The following is a 26408-nucleotide window of genomic DNA, read 5'->3' on the forward strand; positions in this document are numbered from 1 at the left end:
TGCACGTGTTTATAGTTGCTGTCTTGTGTAAAACAAAATTTCAGCTTGTACGTATTGTAACAATTAAAAAAAACAAAAAAACTTGAATAATCTATGAGCCTATAAAAGGATATCACCTGTAAATCGACATGCCAGCAAAATTCTCAGACGTGTCACTTCTGGCACTAATGCCATAGGTTCGCCATCTAGGGTTTACTGTATAAAGTGTTTATTGTTGAAAATTGTCTTCATTTTCTGCCAGGAAAAACGCATTTAAAATCATAAGTGTGTTATTCTCAAGCTGAGCAGTTTATTTTCTGGTGAGTTACATGCATACGAGAATTATACAAATGATATCCAAGAGATTTCAAGTGGTGACGACCCCCGGCCACTTAAAGAACATTTACGAAATGTTATTTCTGAAGACAGTGATGACAATTAAAATATGCGCTTTATTTTATTGTCTAAAACATTTATGCATTATGTGCAATGAAATTTATGTACAATTTGTAATTTTTATAATTTTATACTACGTATTTGTCTCATAGTTTGTTTTCTTAACTTATATGAATTACCTGAATTAAATAAAAATATTGTTTTTGTTGGATATGTCATTGTTATTTATATCATTAAAAAAAAAAAAAAAAAAACGATTTCGGAACGTAACCCTACTTTTTCTATGTGATCTAAGTCTTGTATAATGCGATTTCTATAACGCGGCATTTCTATGGAACCTAACATCTGCGTTATACGAGGGTTACCTGTATTTCTTTATACAGTTGACCCTTGAACAACGCTGAAGTTAGGGGAATAAAAATATTGTTTTTGTTGGATATGTCATTATTGTTTATATAATTTAAAAAAAAAAAAACGATTTTGGAACCTAACCCTACTTTTTCTATGTGATCTAAGTCTTGTGTAATGAGATTTCTATAACGCGGCATTTCTATGGAACCTAACATCTGCGTTATACGAGGGTCACCTGTATTTCTTTATACAGTTGACCCTTGAACAACGCTGAAGTTAGGGGCGCTGATCGCCTGTGTTGTTTGAAAATCCACATATAACCTTTGACTTCCCAAAAACTTAACTACTAATTGCCTACTGTTGTTGAACTTACTGACAACATAAACAGTCGATTAACACATGTGTTGTATGTTATATGTATTATATACTATATTCTTACAGTAAAGTAAGCTAGAGAAAAGAAAATGTTATTAAAGAAAATCATAAGGAAGTGAAAACATGTACTGTATTTATTGATACTGTCGATAGACATCTGTTTACAAGGTGAATTGTATGTCTGTCAGTACCTATATCAATATTGTCTTGTATGATACAAAACGCTGTACATGTTATACATATTACTAACACTAGACATCAAAAATGAAAAGATAATGTGAAAAAGAAATTATTCATATTTATTTACAGGTATAACAATTCATGGTAGGATTCATTCTAGGCTTTATGGTAGCCTAGTGCAGTCGATAAAATTGTTTTGCAATAGCCTAGCCTATACACTAATGAATGAATCGTTATAAAATTTTTATTTTATACTAATTCAAGTAATTAATTAATTAATAACGGTTAATTATATGCAGTTATGATTTAATACTGCATCTTCACGTTTGTTTACGTTTCGCTCAACTGTGAACGGTGCCATGTACTTGTTTGGGTGCGTAAGTTTTGATAAAGTTTATAACTTTTTATAATAGATTTGTGTATATTTTAGGGTAGTAAATGATAAAATAGACTATTTACATTACAATATTTTATGCATTCATAACATACGTAACTTTTCTTATATTTCTAAGCTATATTATATAAATATATTCAATATTTCTAAGCTACGCAGTTCCTCTCAGAGTTTTTTCGATTTGCCGTAGATCTTCAAAAAATTTTCCAATATATTTATTTTAAAAAAAATAGCAAGTGGATTTGCCTAGTTAAAACCCCCATTCTTCAAGGGTCAACTGTATTTCTAAAGAAATTATTTTTAGGGAGGCTTAGATACCTCTTACAAAATTCCTAACTGCTTTCATGTTGAAATTCACTCTTATTAAAGCTCTTGTTAGTCAAAATAATTAATTTGATGTTATTATTTGATATAAATATTTATTTGTTTATTTTTTAGCTGCGAAAAACAAGCCAAGGAGCTCTGCTTACAATGATGGAACATGGGTTAATTGACAAAGGTATTGTTGAGCAATAGGAACTTCTCTTTTTTAATTTTATATTTATATTATAAAAAAACACTGGCTCATGTGTGGTGCTGTGGAGACTATGGATATCACTGATGACTGCTCCACACACACACTTCTTTCCTGGAGGTCTCAGAAACCCCTATGCAAAATAAATAAGTGTGTGTTTGAATGGCATCATGATCATGTTATATGCTAAGATGGTTTACATTATTAATTAGACAAACTGACCCACATATTGTGGCAATTTCTGAGTCATGGTTTAATAATGTTGTGTATGATAACAAAGTGCATAATAATGTTCTCAGAAGAGATAGAATAGGGAAAAGCAGGAGGGGGATGCTATTGCTTGTCAGAGATGATTGAAACTGTCAGATCAGTGATATACTGAATTTCGATTTGGGACAGGATTTAGACAGTGTGATGCAAATTATAGCTAAATAGGGATTGCCTTCTTCAACAACATAATAGGCCATTTAGGTCTAATACTGCCATTACTAGGTTTCTCCATCTGTCTCTGTCATAAGCTGCATTTGGAATAGAACTTTCATCCAGGTGTCTTAAATCTTTCATTACCACATCCATCCATCCATTGTTGTATTTGGGGTCTTCCTATGGGTCTTTTCTTATCATTTCAAGTACCTGTCTGATTAACTGGTTATCTGCTTTTTAAATGTGACCAAACCATTAGTTTTCTTTCTTATAAATGATATGTGTGTTGGGTATTTGAAACAGATTGCATAGTTAACATTATCTTGTTCATGCAGGGGTTTGTCAGGAATAGCATTTTTTATTTTATGATACGTTTCATTTGAAAAAATATGAGAATTATAATAAAAATCTAGAAAAGATATAGTAAGGTACCAAGAGGAAACATTTTAAAAACATTACAATTATATGGTATAAATAGGACTTTCTTTTTCCAAGCATTATGTCCTGCTTGGTGCACAGTCCACTGTTTTTATTACTTCTGTTGGGTCTACTTCTCCCACGGTGACCCACTCCGTGTTGGGAGAGTGTATACATATTTCTCTGGATGAATATATGAAGGTTAAAGAAGATCACAAACACCAATTCTCTAGGCGGGATTTGAGCCCACAGCCTATACTGGAGAGCAATACGCTAACCACTCAGCCAACCAGGCTGGCTGTAAATGGAACTTTATACTAACAATAATAATTTTTATTTAAGTTGTAAGTCTAATGTTAAACTTGAAGGCTATAAAGGAACACATTTTATACAAAAGCAGATGTAAGAATAAAATGCTTCACTTCTGCTCATCACCTATAGGGAACACGTTACGAAGGAAAGGGTATTTAGCTGGAGATATCACCAGAGCTCTTTATGCAGGTGATGTTTGATTATTAAATAAATCCACTACAAGTATTTGAGATTTGTCTAAATTGAATAACTATGATATTAGGCAAGAACACGGAAAATATTAGTATTCTCAACAGAGAGCCTCTAGAAAATCATTTTAGTCACTTGAACACAAGTTTTAGGGATTGTGGCAAATAAACATGGAAATTGCTAATAAAATCAAACTGACACAGTAGTGTCGGGGTGGGGGGGGGGTTGCAAAATTGCTTCACTGTACAATTTTTTTAAAAAAAATAAGCAGATAAACGATGAAGTGCTGACGACCACAATTTTTACTAAGAACAACAGAGAGAGAGAGAAACTTATCATTACTGTTTCACTCAACTTTTTGTCACAACACAGCTAATATTAAATGTATACCTAAAATAAAATTATAGAAAAAGTTGGAAACGACTTTAGTGCAGCTAAGAATTATATATAATCCAACAGTCACAGATTTAATTAGTTTTGTATTTCATTAAATGTCTAGGTTTGGTTTCATTGATTACTTTCACACCTTTCTAAAAAGCTGTGGTCGAATTGATATAAATGAAGTATTGTTTCATTTTAGCATCAGCATGCCTTAGCTTATAACATGGTTCCAGTAATGTGGTAATCTTTATGCATAATATGTACAAAATATCTGTGTGCATGTACAAGGTAGGTTCCAAAAGTTTCTTGCCTGACATGCAAAATATGCACCAATTTTAAAATGCTGTGCATGACGTATAGCACCATCTATGGGGAGCTTAGTGTACCAGTTTCAACTCTCTACCTACATCATTCAGTTGGAGGCACTCATTTGATAACACATGGCACGCTAAGTGGCTGTAATGTTAATAATTGAGTACTGCTTTGTGATAAAATTTTTCACCAAAGAGGGGCTTTCTCCAAGTGCTATTAAACAGCAATTGGATGGTGTTATGGAGAAACTTCTCCTTCATATTCCACCCTGAAGGAATAGGCTAAACAGTTTCACCTAGGAAGAGAAAGCATCGAAGATGATCCTCATGATGGTTGGCTTGTGGAAATGATGACTGAGGAAAATGTCTCTCTTGTTGAGGAGGAACTCCTCAATGACGGACGGCTGAAGCTCAATGAAATATCAGCAAGCTTGGGGTTTTCAATAGCAACCGTCTTTTTCATCATTGATGAGAAGCTTCACATGATGAAGGTCAGTGCAAGGTGGATGCCCCCGACTTTTCTCTTCAATTCAGAAGGAGCATTGTGTGACCTGTTCCCGCAAGTTTTTAAAGCTTTGCCAAAGGAGTCAGAGAGAAGTTCTGGAATCCATTGTCACCGGGGATGAAATCATGGTCCTTTATTATGATCCTCTTTCCAAAAGGGAATCCATGGAGTGCACAAACCAGGCAAAACACTGCCGAGAAAAGCCAGGATCCACCAAGAAGATCATGGCAACAATCTTTTGGGATTGCCAGAGAATTCTCTTGATTGACTTCAAGGAATGGAATACCACCATGAATGCAGAATATTATGCTTCTCTCCTGCACTTGCGACACCATAAAGGAGAAGAGACAATAAATACTGCGCCGTGGTGTTCGCCTGCTTCATGACAATGCTCCAGTCTATACAGCAATTGTTGCGAAGGCTACAGTGAAGGACTGTGGCTTCCAGGAGATTGAACACTCACCATCCAGCCCAGATCTAGCACCCAGACAACTACTCCTTGAAACTGAAGAAAGACCTTTGAGGAAGAAAATTTGCAGATTAGTTGAAATTAGGTGAAAGATGCAGTTGCAGTTTTAGGCCATTTTGCAGAAAAAATTATAGACTATTATTTCAAGAGCATAGAAATGTTAATTCAAAGATGTGAAAAGTGTGTTGAAGTTGAAGAAAAGATTGTTGAAAAGTGACATACTTCTAAAAATTAGTCAGGCCGGAAATAGTTTGAGGAATTTCTGGCCATTATACTGGCACAGGTTTGGTTATTACAGTTTTTGCTCCAGTGAGATATTGAGAATTGTGTGTGTGAGAGTATCAGACTCACATGAAAGATTGTAATACCTATGTCATTCATTCATCAGTCATTCTAACAGGCTCTTAAGTGCCCATGACCTTCCAACTATTCTTGGATTTCTTAACCGTAATTTGAGGGTAAGGTGGTTAGCCCTATGCCTCCCAGAGTGTCCTATGTCTGTAGATGTGTGTATTCACAGGCAACTAATTTATGAGGCCAGCATTATTATGTCAGTAATATGCTGGCCAGTTTGCCTGTCTTAATAGATGAAAAACCCAAGTTTTCAGGAGGGAAAAAACCCCTGCTAACTACATATGAGACTGGCTAACTCCTTTCGTCTAAGGAAAAGTTCAGATTTGAAGCTGGACAATAAATGGATATTGGCAGTAGCTGTTTGTATTCTCCCTTTTTGTAGAAATTGGAGAAATGGTGATATCACCAAAAATACCTATAGAAAAGACAAACAGAATGTGAGAATGATTTAGGATGAATTGCTCTCTCTCTCTCTCTCTCTCTCTCTCTCTCTCTCTCTCTCCCTGTGTGTGTGTGTGTGTGTGAGTGTGAGAGAGAGAGAGAGAGAGAGAGAATGTCACTCAGTCATATTTTGCTCTTCAACATGACATTAAGTGTTTTCAGGGAAATTTTGGGTGCATCACTACAGATGTTGAGCCATATTCCAAGACTGCACAGATTAGGAATTAGTACAGGTGAGAAGCATCATCTTCAGTGGTAAAATAAGTTTTTTTGGAGGTTGAAGGAGTTGTGGCTGAGATGTGTTTGTGCCAGGTGATACTGGAGGCATAAGTTGGTTCAGGAGGAGAAATGTGATCATCTTTTGTAATCTCAATATTATTAGTTGTAGATGCTGTGAAGTGAGGCATTTCTTGTCTGAGAGAGTGGTGGTGGTGTGTATGTGGGGGTAACTGTTTTGATAGCATTGAAGTTCACAGGATTATTCTTGTTCCATTGAAGGATAATGAGATCAGAGTTTAAGGCCAATGCCTTAAACTCTGATCTCATTTTGCCAAATGGCTGGATTTTATATGGTTCCAGATGTGAAAATCCTTAAGAACAATAAGTTATTTTGTCCTGATCTCAAGAAATTTTACTTTTGTGTGAACAAATTTTTTTTTATTAAAAAAAAAAAAAAAAAAACTATTGATTTGTATAATGATTATAATACTTTATAATAATTTTTACATCCATATGTGTAAGTATGTTAATCTTAATAATTTTACCATTTAGCCCAACTAGAAGAATGGATTTGTCCTTTGATAGTGCAGTTTACTGAAACAAATAATATAGAAGATAAGCGTACAGAAGGTGTGGCTGTAAGTTTGGGCTAAACAAGTATTGTATGCATGTCTGAAGCATTTTGTTATAGAAAATCCATCTTCTAAAGTTTGCTTAAATATCTTTGATAAATATTACTTGATCAAGTAAGAGTCATTATTAGTTAATTCACTAAAATTTATAATCATTTCTCCATCCCCTTGATTTCTGAACCCCATTGCTATATACATAGCTGTGAAGAATACATGAGTATTATTAATTCAGTTCTGTTTAGCAGTTTTTAATTTCTAAAATATTCATATTTACTTATTGCAAGCATATATAGTGCAGTAGAATTTCACTAGATAAGCAAATCTTGAACAGAAAGAGATGATCTGCATCTTGGTGTTCAAGAAGTTGAACTGTATGGCAGTGGTGCTTACCCTTATTCCTATACTACTTACTGTGGCTATTTTACTTGTAGGAAAATCGCTCCTACTGTTGCTTTGTGTTGTTGACTTTTTATTTTTTTAAATTAATATTTTTTATAGTAAAGAATGAATTTAACAGATGCATTTAACATTTCCACGTATATGTATTACAACCAAGACCATCCACTGCTTTCATTTCAGCACTTTAACTCTATATTATAAGATGTTATCTATGATGAAGAGATGTTGAAATGATGTTCATAGAAATCTTTCATTATGGATTGATATATCAATCCATAACTACTGAAGACTGAAAGAAGAATTCCTTAACATTAACAGATGAAAATGGCAGCAGTCAGACAGCTTTATTTATACTACTAAATAAATACAATGAAATATAAATTAAACACAATTAAATAAGCTGTTTACAAGAAACATATAAGCAGACCAGAATTTAGGTAGCATACATCAGTTATTGTCTGCAGAATTAACTGAATTAATTAGACATCCAGTTTGCACTTGGATATTGCTAGTCAGAAGGAACTAAGCATATGTTTAAAATGAGAAATTTTGTTACCTTTGATCTCTCCGCAAAGAAATTTCTATTTTGTAATGAACTGTCTTTCAGACATTACAATAACAGTAATGTCCAGTTGAACACTTTACAGAATGTTGCAATGTCCTTATGACTTCAGTAATTTTTCATACACAGTAAAACAGAAGGTAATTTGAAATATCTACTTAATTATTGCACTCTTTTCAAAATGATCTCCCTACTTAAATTTGCCAAGAAATTATATTCTTGTTTAATCCTTTATCCAAGTGTAAGCAAACAATGTTTGTTTTACTACTTATGTATTGAAAAATATGACTTTATTAATTGCATTAATTCAGCCTTGTTATCTCTTCTGGGTCTGTCTCCCACTGGTGAGACTCAATGAAGGTTGAAACCATTCTGGGTTGTGACTGTTCTCATAATGTATAGCATTATACACATCTGAAAGGATGTGTGCTTTACATTATGCAGTGCTACGGTAAATGATGTGAAGTCATCAGCCTCTGTATACAAGTAGTTTAGTTGTGAGGATACTTTACTTGCAAACATCATTTGCTTATACTTGGATTAAACAAGAATAATTTCTTGGAAGGTTAATTTAATTTGTTCCCTTTCATCCATGCTATAACCAGGGAATACAGATGACATTGGATTAAACAAATTGCACATGAATATAGATATCTCAGATGAACATAATTGTGCATGATTTGAATTCGTATCATATTCTGTGAATTAGATTTGTTGCAATAATTGAATTTTCTTAAAATTAGGGATATGATAACCACCTGGATTAGAGGTCCAGATGCTTGCCACAGTCATATTTATGAAAATTTAATTATCTTCTTAAAGGAATTTGAATTAAAATGCCAATTGGGTTTTCCATCTCCACAGGTATCTATGTGCTATTTTTAGAAATGTGTCTGTATTTCGCCTATAATGGGATTGAGCATCCTGCATCATTAATACACATAAAAATACTTATACTGCTTGCATAAGCAGTTTGAAACTATCAGGTCATAAATGATAGATATAAATCAACTGTATTGAAGTACATTGAATTACTTTATGTAACTTTATTTAATTCTGATATATCATCTTATGTTAGTTCTATTAGGAATCCTTTAATAATATATTACAAAGTAAAATATCTTGCTCATTAAACAGTAATCTGTAATTGTTTTGTTTTCTGAGAAACATGTATACCAGCTGCACATTCTGTTGATGTGTACTGCTGATCGTTGCTATTATTATTTTATAATTATGTGGTTATATTACCTACAAAATGGCCCATAGCCCATGGTTATAGTACTTAATTTTATTTGATGGTTTATCCAAAGCTCATAAAGTCGTAGTGATTGTGTTTATGCTATGGCATAGACCTTATTTCCATATGTTGCACTGAGTTGTTTAAATGTTCATGTTATACTTTTCCTTTTGATGTGTTCTCTGTCACATTAATCCATCTCTGCTAACCTCCAATGATCTCCCTGATTCGTAGACATGGTAGTAGATGTGGACGATAATTTCAGGTTGATTTGTTTTTGAAATGGTACATTATATGATATAAAAATGGGATATATATTATAGAACTAGTTATTGATTAAGCCTACCATTTTTGCTAAGTGGCACGTTGTTACTTCTTCAAGGATGAGACTACCTATGGAGAGACTATAAATAAAGCATTCTCATATAAACCATTATTAGTATAAATGAGGCATGTGCAGTGCATATATCATCTGTTCTCTTTGATTTTTTTAGATGATTGTTGGCAAAATTGAATTTTAAGAGAGTGTATTTAGACTTCCAGATGTAAATTAAGATTACTCTCTAGTTCCCATTGTGAAAACTGTGAGTGAATTACTTCATTGAATTCAGATAAATGTGCAAGGCCTGAATTGCACTTATAAGCATTGCCATCATCGGGGGTTAATATTAAACTTACTTGCACCATCTAGCTTCATACATACACAGTGAAGTCCAAGGTACTTTTAAATGTTTTTGTCTAGTACTGTCATATATGCTTTCTCATTAAGACCAAGAAAGGAAATAATTAAAACAATGGTTACAGGATTTTACATTTACAGGAATTGACAAAGTCTTACAAGAGACTGGTGAAAGCTAGCACTGCTAGCTAAAGAGTTAACTTGATGAACTGGAATGTAAGACATGATAATTAGCTAAACATCATATGGATTTTGCTTACATAAATATTTTATTGGCATAAAATTTTCACCTCAGTATCAAGGTCACCTTCTGTATGACTTTCAGATTAAACAGGAACAGGTGAGCTGCATGTACATGATGTAGAATATCATGGTCTAAATACATTAAGATTCTAGTAAAAATAATTTTAATAAGATTTAAAAAAAATAACTAAATAATTTTATTTTATTTTATTCTGGAACTTGTAAAGAACTATTTCCCATAAGAGGGAAATTTAAGTCCATCACCTATTTAGATTTGGTTGATGTAGCAGAATTTCACAACTTTCTTTATACAAACATTCTAAGAGATTATTATATTTATGGAGAACCATAATTTTTTTTCAAAGGATTTGATGTTTGGTGGTGATGGTGTGTTCCACAAGTCCCAATTATTCTGGCTCCCAATCTACCTATTTGGTCAAAATACAATAATCCATACTGGCAAGGAATTTAATACACTCCAGGGTGTGCAAAGGTAGAAACTTGACCTGAGCCTAGAAAAGTAGTACCTTGTTGATAGAACAAAAGAACTCTTGTAAGCTGATACATCTAAGTAGTATGGCTATAATAATCTTCCAAGACACCTTTAACATAAGAAATGGTAATACAAAGGACCACCCTTGTTTCACTATCACGATAAGGGGCAGATGACATGGAAACTATGATTATCAGTCATCTTGTTTGCATAAGATGACATTGTTAACAGCGTGTGTGTGCGCGCGCTTGATGTACCAATCATAATAGTGCCAGATTTTTGACAGTTATGATGGTACGAAAGAGGATAAATGTAAAATCCACTGTTTTTTAGCAGGGGAGGAGACTGAGAAATCAAGCCTACTACCTGGTTGATGAAGTAACAGATCTAAAAAAGGCAATCTGATTATTCTTTTCTAATTCAAGAGTGAACTGGATATGATGATGAAAAATGTTAATCTTATTGATGAACTCTTGTATATCTGTATGGGAACCATACCAAACTGCAAAAACATGATCTGCATTTCCCCACCATAAGGACAGTTTAGGAAAGTTGCTATTCAGTATTCATTGCTCAAATTGTTCCACAAAGTAGTTACCTAGTGTGTGTGTGTGTGTGTGTGTGTGTGTGTGTAGAAGAAAGAGGACTATCCAATGATGTATCCTCAGTTTGCTCGTAAACTTTATTTTGGCATGTAAAGTAGCCACAGTGAATAACAGTCAAATAGGCTGTGACTGTATCTGCAGAAAGTCTTACTTGAGGAAGTTAAGATTTGTAAATAAAGATGCAATATCTAGGCTGAAAAGAAAATTACCTGGGCAAAGACAAAACTCAGATATCTTTGCTTTGAAATGAGATTAATTATATATTTTTTAAATTTCTTTATAAAGTTATTTTATTAGTCTTAATGTATTTATACGACAACACTACATCATGTACGTTCAGTTCATGCATTGTTGGATCTCTTTCTGTTCTAGTTGTTTAATTTTTATGACAATAATATATTTACGTAAGTAAAATCCAATCATCTTTAAATAGGTAAAGAGTTTGAAGTTGACAGTGAAGATGTAGGTGTTGGTGGAAGTTCTGTGGAAGAAGAACTCTCAAATGAAGGCCTTATAGAGCTAGAAGCACAGAAAGTTGCAGAAGAAAGAGGACAGTGAATAAAAGCAGAGCATGAAGCCAAGTGTCTTCGAAAAAGTTGGGATAGGCATTTGCCTTAGTTAATAAGGCAATATTTGGATTTTTGAGGAATAGATCATTATGTGGAGAGATTTAGCAATGTACACAGAATGATTTAAGCTGCAATTGCTTGTTACAAGGGGGGCATGTTTATTTCCACTTGCCAAAGAAAAAGCAAAATGTGTAGGCCAAGTTGGACATAATGTGGAAGCCTACCAATGTTCCCCTCCCAAGATGAGCTTCCACAAGTTTATGCATCTGGTAAACTATGCTCATAACTGTTGGAATTTCTGAATTTGAAATATTTGTTGTTGATGACCTAACCTTCCTTGCTTCCTCTGATGAATTGTCAAATTACTAAAGCAGCAGCAGCAGCTTTGAAGAATTACTCTTCATCTGTGTATTTCCATCTGATTTTACTGGTAAATGCACACTAGCACAATACATTAATGTTTCATTATTTATTACAGTATGGTACTCTATACAATAATTTTGTTATAATTTTGTACACTGGATTTTTCATTATCAGAAAAGAGTAAAGTTAGTTAAAACTATAACAAAATAGACTTACACATTTTAATATTCAGGCATATTTAAGATATCTTTATCATTTGTATAGCAATTTTTGATTTGCACTCTTTTTGACTTACAATTAGGTTTCGTTCCAGTGACCCTGTCGTAAGTCAAGGACTGACTGTATATTGGTTAAAGAGTGGATAACCATTCTTTTGGTCATCTGCATGACTAGGCTTTAATTTTTAAACCCCCCCCCCCCATAAAAATGGTGGTGTAGCAAAGAAGTTGGAAGAGTCTATAAATATGGAAAATAGAACTGTTAGATTTTGCTGATATCTTAATGTTTTATATATACACTGTTCTGGAGTATTCTGCGTACACTCAAAATTGGATAAATACCTACTGCACTACACAAATTGAACAGATGCGAGCTTCATATGCTCGTCATATCTTTATTTATTTAGATGAATTTCTTACATAAATTTAATTTGTCAATAACAAAACAAATTTCTTCATCTAATGGTATGGGTCATTTTTTTTAAAAAAATTATTTGATAGTGTTCAGCTTTCCTAAATTAACTTTAATGTGTCCAGCTTGATTATAGTACTGGAGTATAGGACTTTTCTGTTTTCTGAAATATGAAATTATGGCAGCTGTATTAATGGAATTATCTGCTATATTAATAGCATTTAAACTGGATAAGCATGTGTCACTATTTTGATAATTTGAATAAAGAAAATTATATAAATTCCTTAATTGGATTACACATAAGTTAATCTTTGAAGTAATTTACTTTGAGTTCATCAGTCAGTGTAGAATGCATTTCTGTGAAAGACATGGGTAGTGAGATGTAAAAATTATACCATCTCACTACCTTGTCTTTGACGGAAAGGCATTCATTATACATCTGCAAGAGCTGTTACTTATATTTTTCTGGAGTGTCATGTGAATAGAATTACATTGCGCATGCCCCCAGACACTTTTTTTTATGCACTTAAGTGCAGTTTCTAGACTAAATGAAAGAAAAGGTGGGAGTTTAAGGTAAGAAAGCAAGCCTTTTTATTTATTTATTATTTTTTTAAAATTAATTTTTTTTTTAAGTAACATAAATTAGGGCATCAGCACATCTTCTTTAGAGAATCAAAGGATTATCAAAGAATGGAAAATGTTATTAATTAATGTACAGTGTGATTTATGGTTCTTATCATTTCCTGTTTGAGTTCATTTGGAATCAAGAGAATAGTTTTGTTAAATGTAGTATTGTTAATGAAATAAATTTGGAAGTTCTTGTGAATGGGCTGCCAATTTTCTAAGAAATATTTCATTCAGGAATATTCTCAAGTACATTTTGGTTATGATAAAATTTGCACAGTGACAAATTTGTTCTTAGAATAATTGGAAAAAAAGTTTTTTTTTGAGTTAGAGAATGATGAAACACTATTTTATAATTTTATCTTTAATTCTTTTTTTTTTTTTTTTTCCATTTTCTCCCCTCCAGATTTTTTCTTTCACTTGGCATTATAGTTGATTGTCACTATAGTTAACTTGCAGGTGGTAAAGTTTGTTATAGTTAACAGCTTGTTCTGGGTTTTTCTTTAGTATTGCATTGATATTATGAGCTTCGGCAGAGACATTTTGAATGATATTGTTATATTGAGATATTTCACAATAGTTGAGTCAACTATAGTTTTAATTTGTAACAAAATAACTGGTTCTGCTTTTCTGAGCTGTTTGTTAATGAAACCCCAAGTTTTTATAAAATGCTGGTTCACATATTATGCTAATTTTTAAACTCAGTAAACTAACTTCAAAATCGAAGACAATTTTTGCATTTACAATTTAGTAAATGCCAAAAATTTTTTTTTCCTCTCTCATTTGAAAATTATTTTGTTGAATGTTAATTCCATCTTATTTCTTCTGAATTATGGAAATATAAATGTGGGCTATGCCACAGGCCAAATGGTATTATATTACATAATATAGAAACCTAAGAGGAGGACATATTCCAAGCAAATAAATTACAGATGTTACTTATGTTGAAAATAAATATTTATTAAAAGCAGAATTAGAAAGACAAAATAAAATAACAATACAAAATTTATAGCTTGTAACATAATTCCTGATATTCATTGCAAGAGGATAACTTGATCTGTAACTATCAGAATTCAAGTAAGGCACTGAAATTTATTATTAAATTATATAACACAGTCATGAGGTGGGTTCAGTGAGATGGTTTTCCCAAAAGTAAGAAAATTTGACAGTCCTTTATTTGGGTTATGATAGGCTTCACAGATTTCTTTATATGTTTAGTAGATATGTCATGATGACCGACAAGACCTGACTTGTCAGAATCATGGAGCTGGATGTAATCCTAATATTCCTCTATATGTGTGTGTGTATATATATATATATATATATATATATAAGTGTGTGTGTGTGTGTGAGCTGTGCAACCTATCCACTCATTATAATAGAGGTTGCATGAGCAAGGAATTCTGTAACCTCCTGGATGGGAAAGAATAGGATATATTTATCCTTGGAAGAGTGTAAGAATGAATTTAGTTTGCAAAATTGGATGGAAGGAGACTGGAGGGCAAATCTGTCAGAAGTCTGAGTTTTGCAGCTACACCTTTTTATATATTGAATAAAGGATTTCCTCTGAAGAAGGAATGGGATGAAGGCTAAAATTAATTACTTTAGTTGGGGGATTGTAGATTGGGGGCTTTCCATAATTTATTTGTATATAATATGAGACAAGTTATGTGATGTGAATCCATGGCTAGGCTGTACCTTTAATGATAGTGAAATTGACATCTCCAGCAACATAAAAAATAGTGAAGACAGCATTTGAAAGCTCAAGTGTTCATTGTGTAAGGGTGTGGTCAACATGTCAACATTGGAAAAAATATGAAGCAAAACATTACTGCAAGCATGAATATTGTTCACACTCGATCACATTTATGTTGCTAGTACTTTCAGTTTCTAGTATTGTGCTTGCATAATGTTTTCTTGTACTGATATGAAATAGTCATCATACTTGGATCAATTTAAACTAAGCTGGTATAAATTTTCTGGCTGGGTTGACTGGATGTCACATATATGCTCTCTAGTTAGTGTATTTCAGTCCTGTTGTGTCTATGGATGCTTGTCATTGTCTTTATTTAGATGGAAGACTAACTGCTGTACTAAGTGTGGTATAAAAATCAGCAGCAAAGACTAAGAAAATAGATATGAACATTGGAAACATCAACTGCAGCCTGAATGGAGAACCTATAGAACAAGTAACACATTTCAGCTATTTAGGCAAAATTTTTAAGAAGTTGGCAAATAAAAAATTTTTTTGCCATGGAATTTTTTTAAAATATTTCCATATATTGCCAAATATGGAAATATTTAATTTTCCATCTTTAATATTTGAATCTGACATCAGACAATGTTTGTGTTCTGCAGATAATAGAATAATTTGGAGGAAAATTGTCAATATTAAGTTAGTAACCATGCAATCTTTTCACATAGTACTGTCAATATTCTGTGAAATCCTGTGAGAGTGCATATCGGGAATTTGGTCATGACAGAAAAAAAATTTAAAAACTCTTGGCTTACCCAATTGATTGTGCTATAGATTTACAACTTTCATATATGACAGTCACATTAAAAAGATTACTGATCATTACTCAAAGAAACTATTTTGTTCATGGTGATTTTTCTGATAACCTCAAGATGGCAAGTCATCCGGTGTACTGAGTGTCAAGTACACGAATTGGATGTAACAGACCATGTAGAGAGGATTAGCTGTGCTGATATTGTATTAAGGCTTATATGAAAGTCCCATGGCCATTGCAAGCCCCTGATCCTGATATGTAAAATATATAACCCTTTAATATGTATTGTGTTGATTCATGGTTTATTACTGCTGTTTGTTAGTGAAAACTATCATTACTAACTGCCTAATAATTTTAATCGAAGAAATTACTTGTGTGGTGCAATTGCTTTTCATAGTCAGTGAGTTGTTTCAGATACTGGGATATATATAGCTTCCCTTGATGAGTCCCTGACTCCCTGGAGGTCTCTCTTAATAATAATATTGCTTCTAGTTTAAAAAAAAAAAGTAGTTGTATCAAATTGAAAATGACATCATTTTCTATACTTAACTGATTTTTTTAATGAATTAGTTATAAAGATTTCTCTGATTAATTATACACTGTGCTAGTAACTGATATGGTTTTCAAAGTTTGCTAAAAGATTTTTATATGAAACGAATTTAAAGAATTTATCTAATTTAAAAATATACATCATTAATTTATAACCAGTTAGCTGATGATAATTGATATCAGCTACATTAATTTGCAGTTAATGTAGTTTATTCTTTTAGCAATTGATCTATAAAAATCTAGCAGTATATTAATGTTCATAATGTTAAAAAATAAGGAAGCAAAACCTAAATTATGTAGTAGTAGTAAAGCAGTAGCTTTCTTTTATTTTCATGCAATTTTTTTTTATCACATTTAGTATTATCTGCTCTTTTGAGACATTATTTTAATTCTTCTTATTTCTTACTTCTATAATAGAAGTTTACTTATTTAATGAGAGAAAAGTTAGTACAGTTCTCTTTAAATAGTAATTCGTGTGCTTCTGTTCTTCCTAAATATTCTTGTTTTACATTTTATTTTGTAAATATTAGTTAAATTGAGTCACCTTCTTGTCCCTGGAGAGTTTCCTTTTTTCTTTCTTTCAGTCATCAAAGAGGTTGTGAAATGTTTCATTTGAATACGCATATCACAGCCACCTTTGATGAGCTGAATTGAAGAACATCATCTGCTGTTAAGGATGAAATGTTAAAGCAAGTTTTGTTTAGCAACAGCAGCTGCAGAATTGTAGTTTCTCTGTCAGTGGTTATTGCTCAGTATAAAAGTAATTCTGTTTGTTATAGGTATTTTTGCTTTTTACAAGTAAACTCACTTCACTTATGCATCTCATGGCCGTCAAACTGGCTGTGGTCTGTTAAACTATGAAACCATATCACAGCCATCTTGACGAGTACTGAGATGTCAGACTGCCTGCATGTACATGAAGTTAAGATGTAGTTTATGCACTTTAAAAAAAAATCATGTGGTTTGCTGTCATGTTAGTCAGTACATTGAAAGTGAACATTTTACATGCACTGCCATGTAAATTGATAGAAGCTATATGTAGTTAATTAAAAATATTCATCTTCATGATCAGTATTAAAATCATTTTGAAAATGCTTTTATATAACTGCTTGTTCATTTTAAAAACAATTGGCTACCAGAGTACCTCTATTTAAGGACAGTACATTTCGAATGCACATCCCAGGCATTTTGCATATCACAAAAACAAAAGTGTAGATGACAAATGCATTTGTTTTAAATGCACAATTTTATCTATTTCAGCATTACCTTTTGTATCTTGATATCATTGCTTAAAACATACTTAAAAACTATGTTAAGAAGGGCTTTCATATGTATGAAATAAGCTAATACTTTCATGTAATTGAACAATATGCTGTAACTATTGTGTATCTGTGCTATTGTTTGTTATATGCAAATATATTATGGAAGCAGAGTAATGGAATCAGACTCAGAAGCAATTCTTGGTTTACTAAAGTAGGTAAAAATGTACCAACTCTGACTCCTAATGAATTTAAATTATAATATAAATAATATGTTAAAATTTCCTATTTCACAGATAATAATTTGATTAACCTATGTTTTTTTTTTTTTCAAGTTCTTTGCAAATTTCAAAAGAAAACATATTTTATAATAATTTATATACAGGGTGTTTCAAAAAGAATGTCCCGATTTGAATGTTTTACAAATACACAATTATAAATGCTCAATAGCACATTGAGAATTTGTAATTGTGGTGAGTGAAACGTTAGGCTTTACTTCATACTTGGTAATTTATGTTGTAACTGTACCACATTTTCATTATTAAATATAATTATTTGAAATCGGTCATTCTTTTTGAAATGTCCTGTATTATTATTATTATTACACCCTCCATGGAATCTGCAGACACATCATGGGCGGTTCGTTCAACTGAAAACATATTTATGATATAGAATCCTAAAATACTTAACACTCCTTGCATTAACAACACATTCTGTTAATGCATTCCATTCACTGACATTTCTCCATGTAAAAAATTACTCCTCACACCGTTTTTCATATGCCTTTACATAACCAGGGATGACCTCTGGATCTTCCCCTCTCACCTTCTACTCTTTTTATAGTCCCCTCTGGATTAATCTGATAAAATCCTCTCACTAACTTAAATGTCTCTATCTTATCACCTCTCTTCCTTCTATCCACCAAACTCTGCATTCCACATCTCTTCAACCTCTCTCCATAGTCAGCATTCTAAAGTCCTGACATTGTCTTAATCACTCGCCTCTGGATCCTCTTCTATGTCTCCACATCACATTGAAATTATATTATTTACATATTATATTAGAGAAAGCCGCACTCCATTAAAAAAATTCACAACAGCAAAAAAAAGTGTCAACAAATTCCTCTGTTTTTGAACACTTTACAATAACAACAGATGGGAAGTATTATAGATATTATAGAAGATGATGATTGTGAAAAAGCTTTTGATGCAAAAATTAGTAGTTACCTAAAATGTGATATGAACATATGCACACTGAGAAGAAAATGATTTTTTTTGTGTACACAAAATTTCTAGGCATGTTTTTGTGCCAAGAAATTTGTGGCCCTTCATTCATAATATGTGCAAGGTCCTGCAAAATATTAAGTTGGTCCTACTTTGTTAATGAATTTCTTCATCTTGAAAGGTTCCATGTTTGATTTCTAGAGTAGGGTTTCTGAATTATCTAACACTAAGCCTGCCAATTTTTCTCAAAAGTAGAGTATGAGGCTACATTATACTTATCAATCATATAAAAATGTGAGTTAAAATCATTAATTGTTGGGATGTTGGAAGTTGAATCTTAGCCAGAATGCAAAGGTAAGATGCTCACTATAGGCAAAAGTTGCTCCTTGAGTTGGGTAGCAACACCAACTCAAGGAGCAACTTAGGGTAAAAAGATAATTTAGAAAGCGTTATACAGTATGTTTATGAAAAGCTTAACAGCAACACAGAATATTCAAGTACATAATTTTTTAACATAAGCAACTTAATTTTCAATACACTTGTACACTTTGACCAGTGGTGCACAATCTTTGTATTTTTGTATTTTATCAAAAAAAAAAAGAAAAAAATTTTTTTTTTTAGTTGTGTGGCAAAATTCATGTTGTAAATGTGTCATAAAAGAGGAATGAAATTAAGTGATATATCATCATCATCAAATTCCTGACATGTACCCTCAAGCGGTGTATAGGATATGATAGTATTACATAAAAAATTTACATCATTACTAACTTCCTATCTACAATTTTCCTCCAAATCAGTCTGTTACTTGTCAAGACTCCAATATTATTATTATCAGATCTTATATTTCTATCGTCTAAGGCATATTGTACCGTATCAATCCACCTATATCTTGGTCTTCCTCTGGGTCGTTTTCCTGCCAACCTAGCAGAGAACACTTGTTTTGCTAATCTTTCTTTGCCCATTCTGTTTAAGTGATCATACCACCTGAGATTAGCTCTGCTAACGCATTCCTGGATGCAGACAATGTCAAGTTCTTTCCTAATATCCTCGTTTTTAATATGATATTGCCATTGATGCCATCTGTTCACACCTCTAATCTTTCTCAAGACTCTCATATCTGCGGTCTCTAGTCTTTGGTCAAGTGTTTTATTTCTGACCCAGCTCGCAGATCCATAAGTTAAAACTGGTTTGAACACTGTCTTGTATACAGCTAATTTAGTTCCGACTAATTTCTCTCTTATTCCATATGAATTTATTCAATTGACTTCCCACCATACCAGCTTTGTTGATTCTGTTGTCTATTTCCATATTTAATTTACCATTTCCACTAAAAATCGTGCCTAAGTAGCTCAAATTTTAATTGTTCCATAGATTCTCCGTTCACAACACAGTTGACATTTTCATCAATTCTACCTATTTTCATTGACCTTCATGGCCAAATAACTGTTGTAATAGATATGATATCTATTACAACAGTTATTCAATTTAGTCAGGGAATCTTGCAAACTAGTAGCGGATTTATTAGAAGTATAATATCGTCCGCATAAAGCAAAGAGCTGACATTAACATCTCCAATTCTGATATCATGTTTAATACCACTTTCCTTCATAATGTGATCCATATAGATAATGAATAACAGAGGGGATAATGTACATCCTTGTCTCACACCAAATTTAACATTAAACCATCTTCCTGTACTTCAATTCTAACTTGCAACTCAAATAAAGACTAAGTATTGCTTGATATAATGCTCCATTGATACCATATAACTGTAGCGTATTGTATAGCTTCTCTCATGGCACCTTGTCATGCCTTTTCCAGATCGGCAAAACTTAAATACAGATCTTTGTTATATTCCCATGCTTTCTCAACTATTTGTCGTATAGTGAAGATCTGATCCTGACAGCCCCTATTTGGAATGAATCTAGCTTTTTCTTCCACAATTCTTCTCAACCGTTTCTCAAGTATACTGGCATACATCTTGCCAGGAACACTCAGCAGGGAAATACCTCTGTAATTCTCGCATTCAGTTTTATTTCCCTTTTTATATATTTCTACTATTAGAGCTCTTCTCCACTCATCAGAAATTTGTCCCTCTGTCCAGGCCTTCTGAACTATGCAGTGCACCCATTGCAACTTTTATAGCTTCACTTCAGCATTTCTGGTCGAATATCATCTATTCCTGTGCCTTTCCACATTTCAAGCCTTTGATGGCTTTTTCTACTTCAAGTATGGATATGTATTCCTGACTGTATGCCTGTTGAGTGTTTTTTACCACTGTGCTATCACTACTTGTTTCATTTAGCAATTTTTTGAAGTAATTACTCCATACTTCAAGGATATCGTTTTCTCCCATTTTCATTTCACCTTTATCATCTCTAACTCCTTTTACAGCACTCTTTCCTCCATTTCTAAGCTTCTTCAACAACCTCCAGAATATTTTGCTACCTTCTTGATATTTGTTTTCTATGTTCTTGCCAAAGTCCTCCAGTGACTTTTGTTTACACAGTGTTTAGCTTTCTTACATTCGTCTCTGTATTCTTTAAGAGCACAAGCTGACTTATTTGCCAGGAACTTTTGATATGCTTTCTTCTTTTCCTTCGCTGCCTCTGTCCACCATGGAGTTTTGAATTTTCTATCCTTGCACACAACCTCACCACATGCCTCTCTGGCTGAATCAGTCAGGGTTTTCTTCAAGGCTTGCCACTGAATCTCCATGGTTTGGTTCCTGTTCTCAAACTCTTTCATTTTTTCTTCAATCATGTTTATGTTTTTTTGGCTACAGTTCACATCTCAAAGCTGCTCAACTTTTATCTGCTTTAAAACTTTCTTACATGTTATTCTTTTCAATATGAAATTCAATTTTATCCTGCTCAAGACCAAATAGTGATCACTTTCAATTTCAAATCCTCTGTACACTGTGGTGTCCTGCACCAGGGAGAAAACATCACTACCAACAATAACATAGTCAATGAGACTTTTCTTATTCCTTGCCTCTTCTCTCCATGTGAATTTGTGCACATTTTTATGTTGGAACATGGTGTTAGTAATAACCAGTCCATGTTCTCAGCAGAAATCCAACAGGTATTTGCCATTATTATTAGCTTTGCTCTTTTCTCCAAATTTTCCCAAAATATTTTTGTATGTCTCACAATCATTTCCTACTCTGCTATTTAGATCCCCAACCAGGGCCAACTTTTTGTTTTTCATTGTGTCAGTTGCTTTCTCTAAAGCATCAAATTCCTCCACTTCTACCTTAGTAGAACCTTCCCTGGGACCATAGGCACAAATAAGTTGAATTGTCCAATACCCCATTCTGATATTTGCCCACATCACTCTACTTGAGACTGCCTGCCATTCAAGAAGATTAGCCTTGTATTTTGTGTTGAATACTATGGCTACTCCTTCTTTTCCTTGATTGTCATTGCCTGAATATAACATTTGTATTTATTGCTCAGAAAGATCTCGTCAGTTTTTGTCTTTTTTGTTTCAGTCACCCTATTATGTCGGTTAAATTATCAGCTAAATCCATTTCTTTGCCATTCAAGCTTCTTATGTTGATAGTACCGATCTTTAACTCTGGTGATATTGAGTTGGGGTGTGCTTTCAGATATTTGTTTCAGTAGCTGACTTTTCGCTGTTCATCCTGGTTCCCTGGTAAAAACAACGGGGCCTTGTTTAACCGGGCGACGTCCCAGCTGGCAGGAAATTTTGTCATGTTGTACCATCATTTTCTATATTGGTTTAAGCCAATAAGAATACAGTTTGGTTGGCTAAATCCCAAATTGCCAGCCCATCCTCGTTCGCTCAGTATCCAGGTAGATACCCAACAGGGTGCACCACGAGAAGGTGAGGATTGGACATTAGGTTAGAAGCCCTGGTCAGTTCTCCACATTCCTTTAAAGGCTGTGTGGAGGTCTCCTCTCAGTTATACATCTTTGACCCTTAAGCACCCCTAAGTGATATATTAATTTCATTAATATTACCTTTGAGCATATTCTAATTTCTGTCAGAAAAAATATCAGAGAATATTGTACGTCAACAGCAGAAATTGGCCTAAAGCTTTCAAGGCATATTTGAATGGATATGTGCTAGTTCAATTGATCAGGACTGGGAGACACTGTGAAATGCACAGAGATACACTAAACGTTATACAATCTAATGAGCAAAGTATATCAATTACAATGAGATGCATATTGCACATTAATTATGTTCATTTGTCTGTTAAAATATCAAGACCATTCAGCCACTCTAAAGCTGAAGGTGTACCTTCCAAAACATTTATTTACATCTAGTATATGCTCATAGTAAGCATTTACCACCGGCCACATGCTGATGACTCAGAATAGTTCAGTTTATACATTAAATCATATACATTATATCTTCCATGACCATTTTTTACTGTTTAATTTACAACACGTGTGGCAAGGAAGATTAAACGTATTTTCATTTCTGAAGGATTAGCATTGATTGTAGGTCATTGTAGCGTCACCCATTCCATTAGCCATGCTTCATTGGTTATATAATTATTGGAAACTGACTTCATGAGAAACAACATAGGAGGATTATGACTTTTTAGTGTTCGTCGACCTGAGTTTATACTATTGTCATTTATTGGTGGATTTAGATTTAGCACAATTTTGTTATATTCTTTTGTAATGCAATGAAAGTGAAGCAATAAATTCATGTGAGTGCATGGTTACATAAGACAATAAATAACCAATGGACAAGTGTCGATTAAGTGTTCCTGTTATTGTAAGTCAAGTTATGTTTAGTTTTCTATTGATTTTTTTGTGCTGTTTATATACTACTACTACTGCTGTCCACTATGGGCCTCAAAAGTGTTTGTATATATTAGGTAATCCATAAATCCAGGTATGCCTAGGATTATGTTGTTTAGGGTTTTTTTTAATGGCATTGATTCTCTCATTAAGTTGCCAAACACTTTGATCAAGAGCTATTTAGCATTACAAGCCACACTTCCTTCCACATTAAAAATTCTGTGCTCTTGAAATCTTGTTTGTTCAGATGTGATCCTAAAAGGTACTGACATTATGGTCAGATTTGACATAGCATCCCTTTACACTAATATGCCCCTAAAAGAAACTTTAGATCTCTATTAGACTCTCTTTCTTCCCTCACCCAACATACCCTTATTCAATTATTTCAATCTATCTGTGTCTTCAGTCATCCTACAAATAGATCAAAGGCATAGCAATAGCCCCCCCCCCCCCCACATTCAATTCTTTTCATGGAACATTCTGAAAACCCAATCCTGAACTTGTCGCCTGACTGTCAATGGATTCTTGCCTATCTACAGGAAACCCACCCATACTGAAAGGTACATCCATCATCCTTCACATCACTCCAGTTAGCAAATATAGTCATCAAAATCTTAGCAAATTGCACTAAAACCATTTGTTTAGGAGGACACTGTGTGGTGGCTACACTATGTGGATGATATGTTCTCCATTTGGCCATGTGGTGGTGATATTGTTGGAAACATTTCTAGCACACACTTCAACAGCTTGTAGTTGAAGAGTGTTTCATTATGAAAAAGGAAAACAATAACTGTTTCCTTGAGACTCTTGTCGCCTGACTGCCAATGGATTCTTACCTACCTACAGGAAACCCATCCATACTGAAAGGTACATCCTTCACACCACTCCATTCCAGCAAATATAGTAATCAAATTATTAGCAAATTGCACCAAAATCATTTGTTGTGACCACACTAGTGTCTCTACAGAAATCAGTCACATCTGGTTTATGTTTTCTATCTAGATCTCAGCATTTAATATATAATATTTTTGGTTAATTCTAAACAAAAAAACTGATGAACAAAAAATACTCTTTCAGTATACACACACACAGTTTATTGACAAAACATTGTTAGTTAATCTTACATAAATTGATCATTTGAGTATCATTATGGCAAGTGATTTAAATAGACTGTTGTGAACTAAATACAGCTTTGCTACAATATTAATACACTGTTGGAGTTCATTCATGTGTAATAATGGACATTTTATTAATAAGAAATTTTTAAAAAAAATTTATTTTGATCATTATCTTTAATGGATGACATATTTTAACTATTAACTTATAATTAGGAATAAGTCACTACCCTCTAATAGTACGTCTCACTTTATTTTCACATAGTTTACCCCATTCAGATTCATTTAAAATTTCATTAATTTTTCATTCCATTAATTTAAAATGGAAAAAAAAAAGATTTATGAAATTTTATTTTGAAATGTTTATATGTGTGTTAACTTTGTTTTATATAGGCTAAAAAACAGCATATTATTCTATCGAATGACCTATATTATATAAACCTTTTATTTATATAAGAAAACAGTGTTTTTGGCAGAAATAAGTTGTTTTCCCTCTCACAAAGGGGTTGTTATATGTATTAGTCATCTTCATATCACAGCCAGCTTTGATGAGTGGGACAGCATTCTGAGATCAGCATATCAAGTATATTTAAACCACAAATGGTTATATTTAGTTAACTGCAGTGCTGAAGTTAACAAGTTTATCTCCATTATTTATAGAGAGGAACTTCCTGGAAACCTGTACGAAAGTAGCCAATATATTTGTTTTGTATGCAGGAAAACAATTTTCTCCATGGACTCATCACGAACTATCCACTTCTTAAATTCACTTGCTGAAGTGCCCTCATCACTCCCACTACAGTCTATTTAATTCACTCTCCACAAGTAAAAAAATTAGCCTTCATATTCTTGCTAACCAGGCTATTCTACCATATTCCTACCCCTACCCCATTTTTATGCCCATTCCCCCATTGTTTTGTAACTCACTTTACCTTATTTCTCTTTGTTGTCTCAACACTCCAGTCCTCATATCATTGTGGTTCTCTATCTATATCCTTTCAAAACTGAAGGGGAGGGGGGAAGTTAAGCCCAAATTCATTCCTCTGAAGACCTTGTAAAGAGACACAATGACTTCATCTATACAAGTCTGTTACCTTCTAAACAGCATAGTACTCCTTTTTAACTAATTTTCCATTATGACAACTGAACTTCAACCTTTTTTCCCCACCACTCTCACTCACATATCATTATACACTGTCTAGTCAAAATATTATGACCATCATCCTAATAGTTTGTAGGCCAGAACTTCCACTACAGAGTGTAGTGTGGACTCTGTAAACACTTTGAATGTTGCAGGAGGTATGCTGTACCATGTTGTCAGAATTGCTTCCCATAGATCTGCAAGTGTTCAGGGTGGAGAGGTCAGATGCTGGATTTGGCAGCTGTACATTTCTTTTGTGTTTAATACCAAAAATGTGGCAGCCTGGTGCATTTATCTTACTAGAACAGACTGTTGAATCTGGAAAGACAGTTGCTATAAAGGGGGGGCACCTGATCAGCCACAATTGATAGTTTATGCTATTCATAGTGCAGTTTATAGATAACAGGGCTTTAAGAAATTCCCATGGAAAACATCTCCCATGCCATAATGCTGCCACATCATGCATGTTTTTTTCTGCACTGTGACATTGTGGTGATTAGCCTCTCCAGATTTTTACCTAATCCTCCACACTGCATGGCTGGATTTTAGATTGATTTGAGACAGCAACTTTTTTTTTTCCAGTC

The 26408-nt window shown here is 33.3% G+C and overlaps 1 protein-coding gene across 8 annotated transcripts in view; it reads left to right on the plus strand.

The window, feature by feature from the left end:
- LOC150096550 (serine/threonine-protein phosphatase 4 regulatory subunit 1-like) overlaps nucleotides 1-26408 on the plus strand; it is a 536793-nt gene that overhangs the window by 287518 nt on the left and 222867 nt on the right. For all 8 annotated transcript variants that reach the window (XM_090408176.1, XM_090408177.1, XM_090408173.1 and 5 more), the window contains 2 exons: nucleotides 2114-2174; nucleotides 6763-6848. In XM_090408176.1, coding sequence (XP_090264302.1) covers nucleotides 2114-2174; nucleotides 6763-6848 — 147 coding nt within the window. The remainder of the gene's footprint in view (nucleotides 1-2113; nucleotides 2175-6762; nucleotides 6849-26408) is intronic.

The sequence above is a fragment of the Typopeltis vanoorti genome, chromosome 18, assembly GCF_054136105.1.
Source record: "Typopeltis vanoorti isolate ZY-2024b chromosome 18, IOZ_Tvanoo_1.0, whole genome shotgun sequence".
NCBI classification, from domain to species: Eukaryota; Metazoa; Arthropoda; class Arachnida; order Uropygi; family Thelyphonidae; genus Typopeltis; species Typopeltis vanoorti.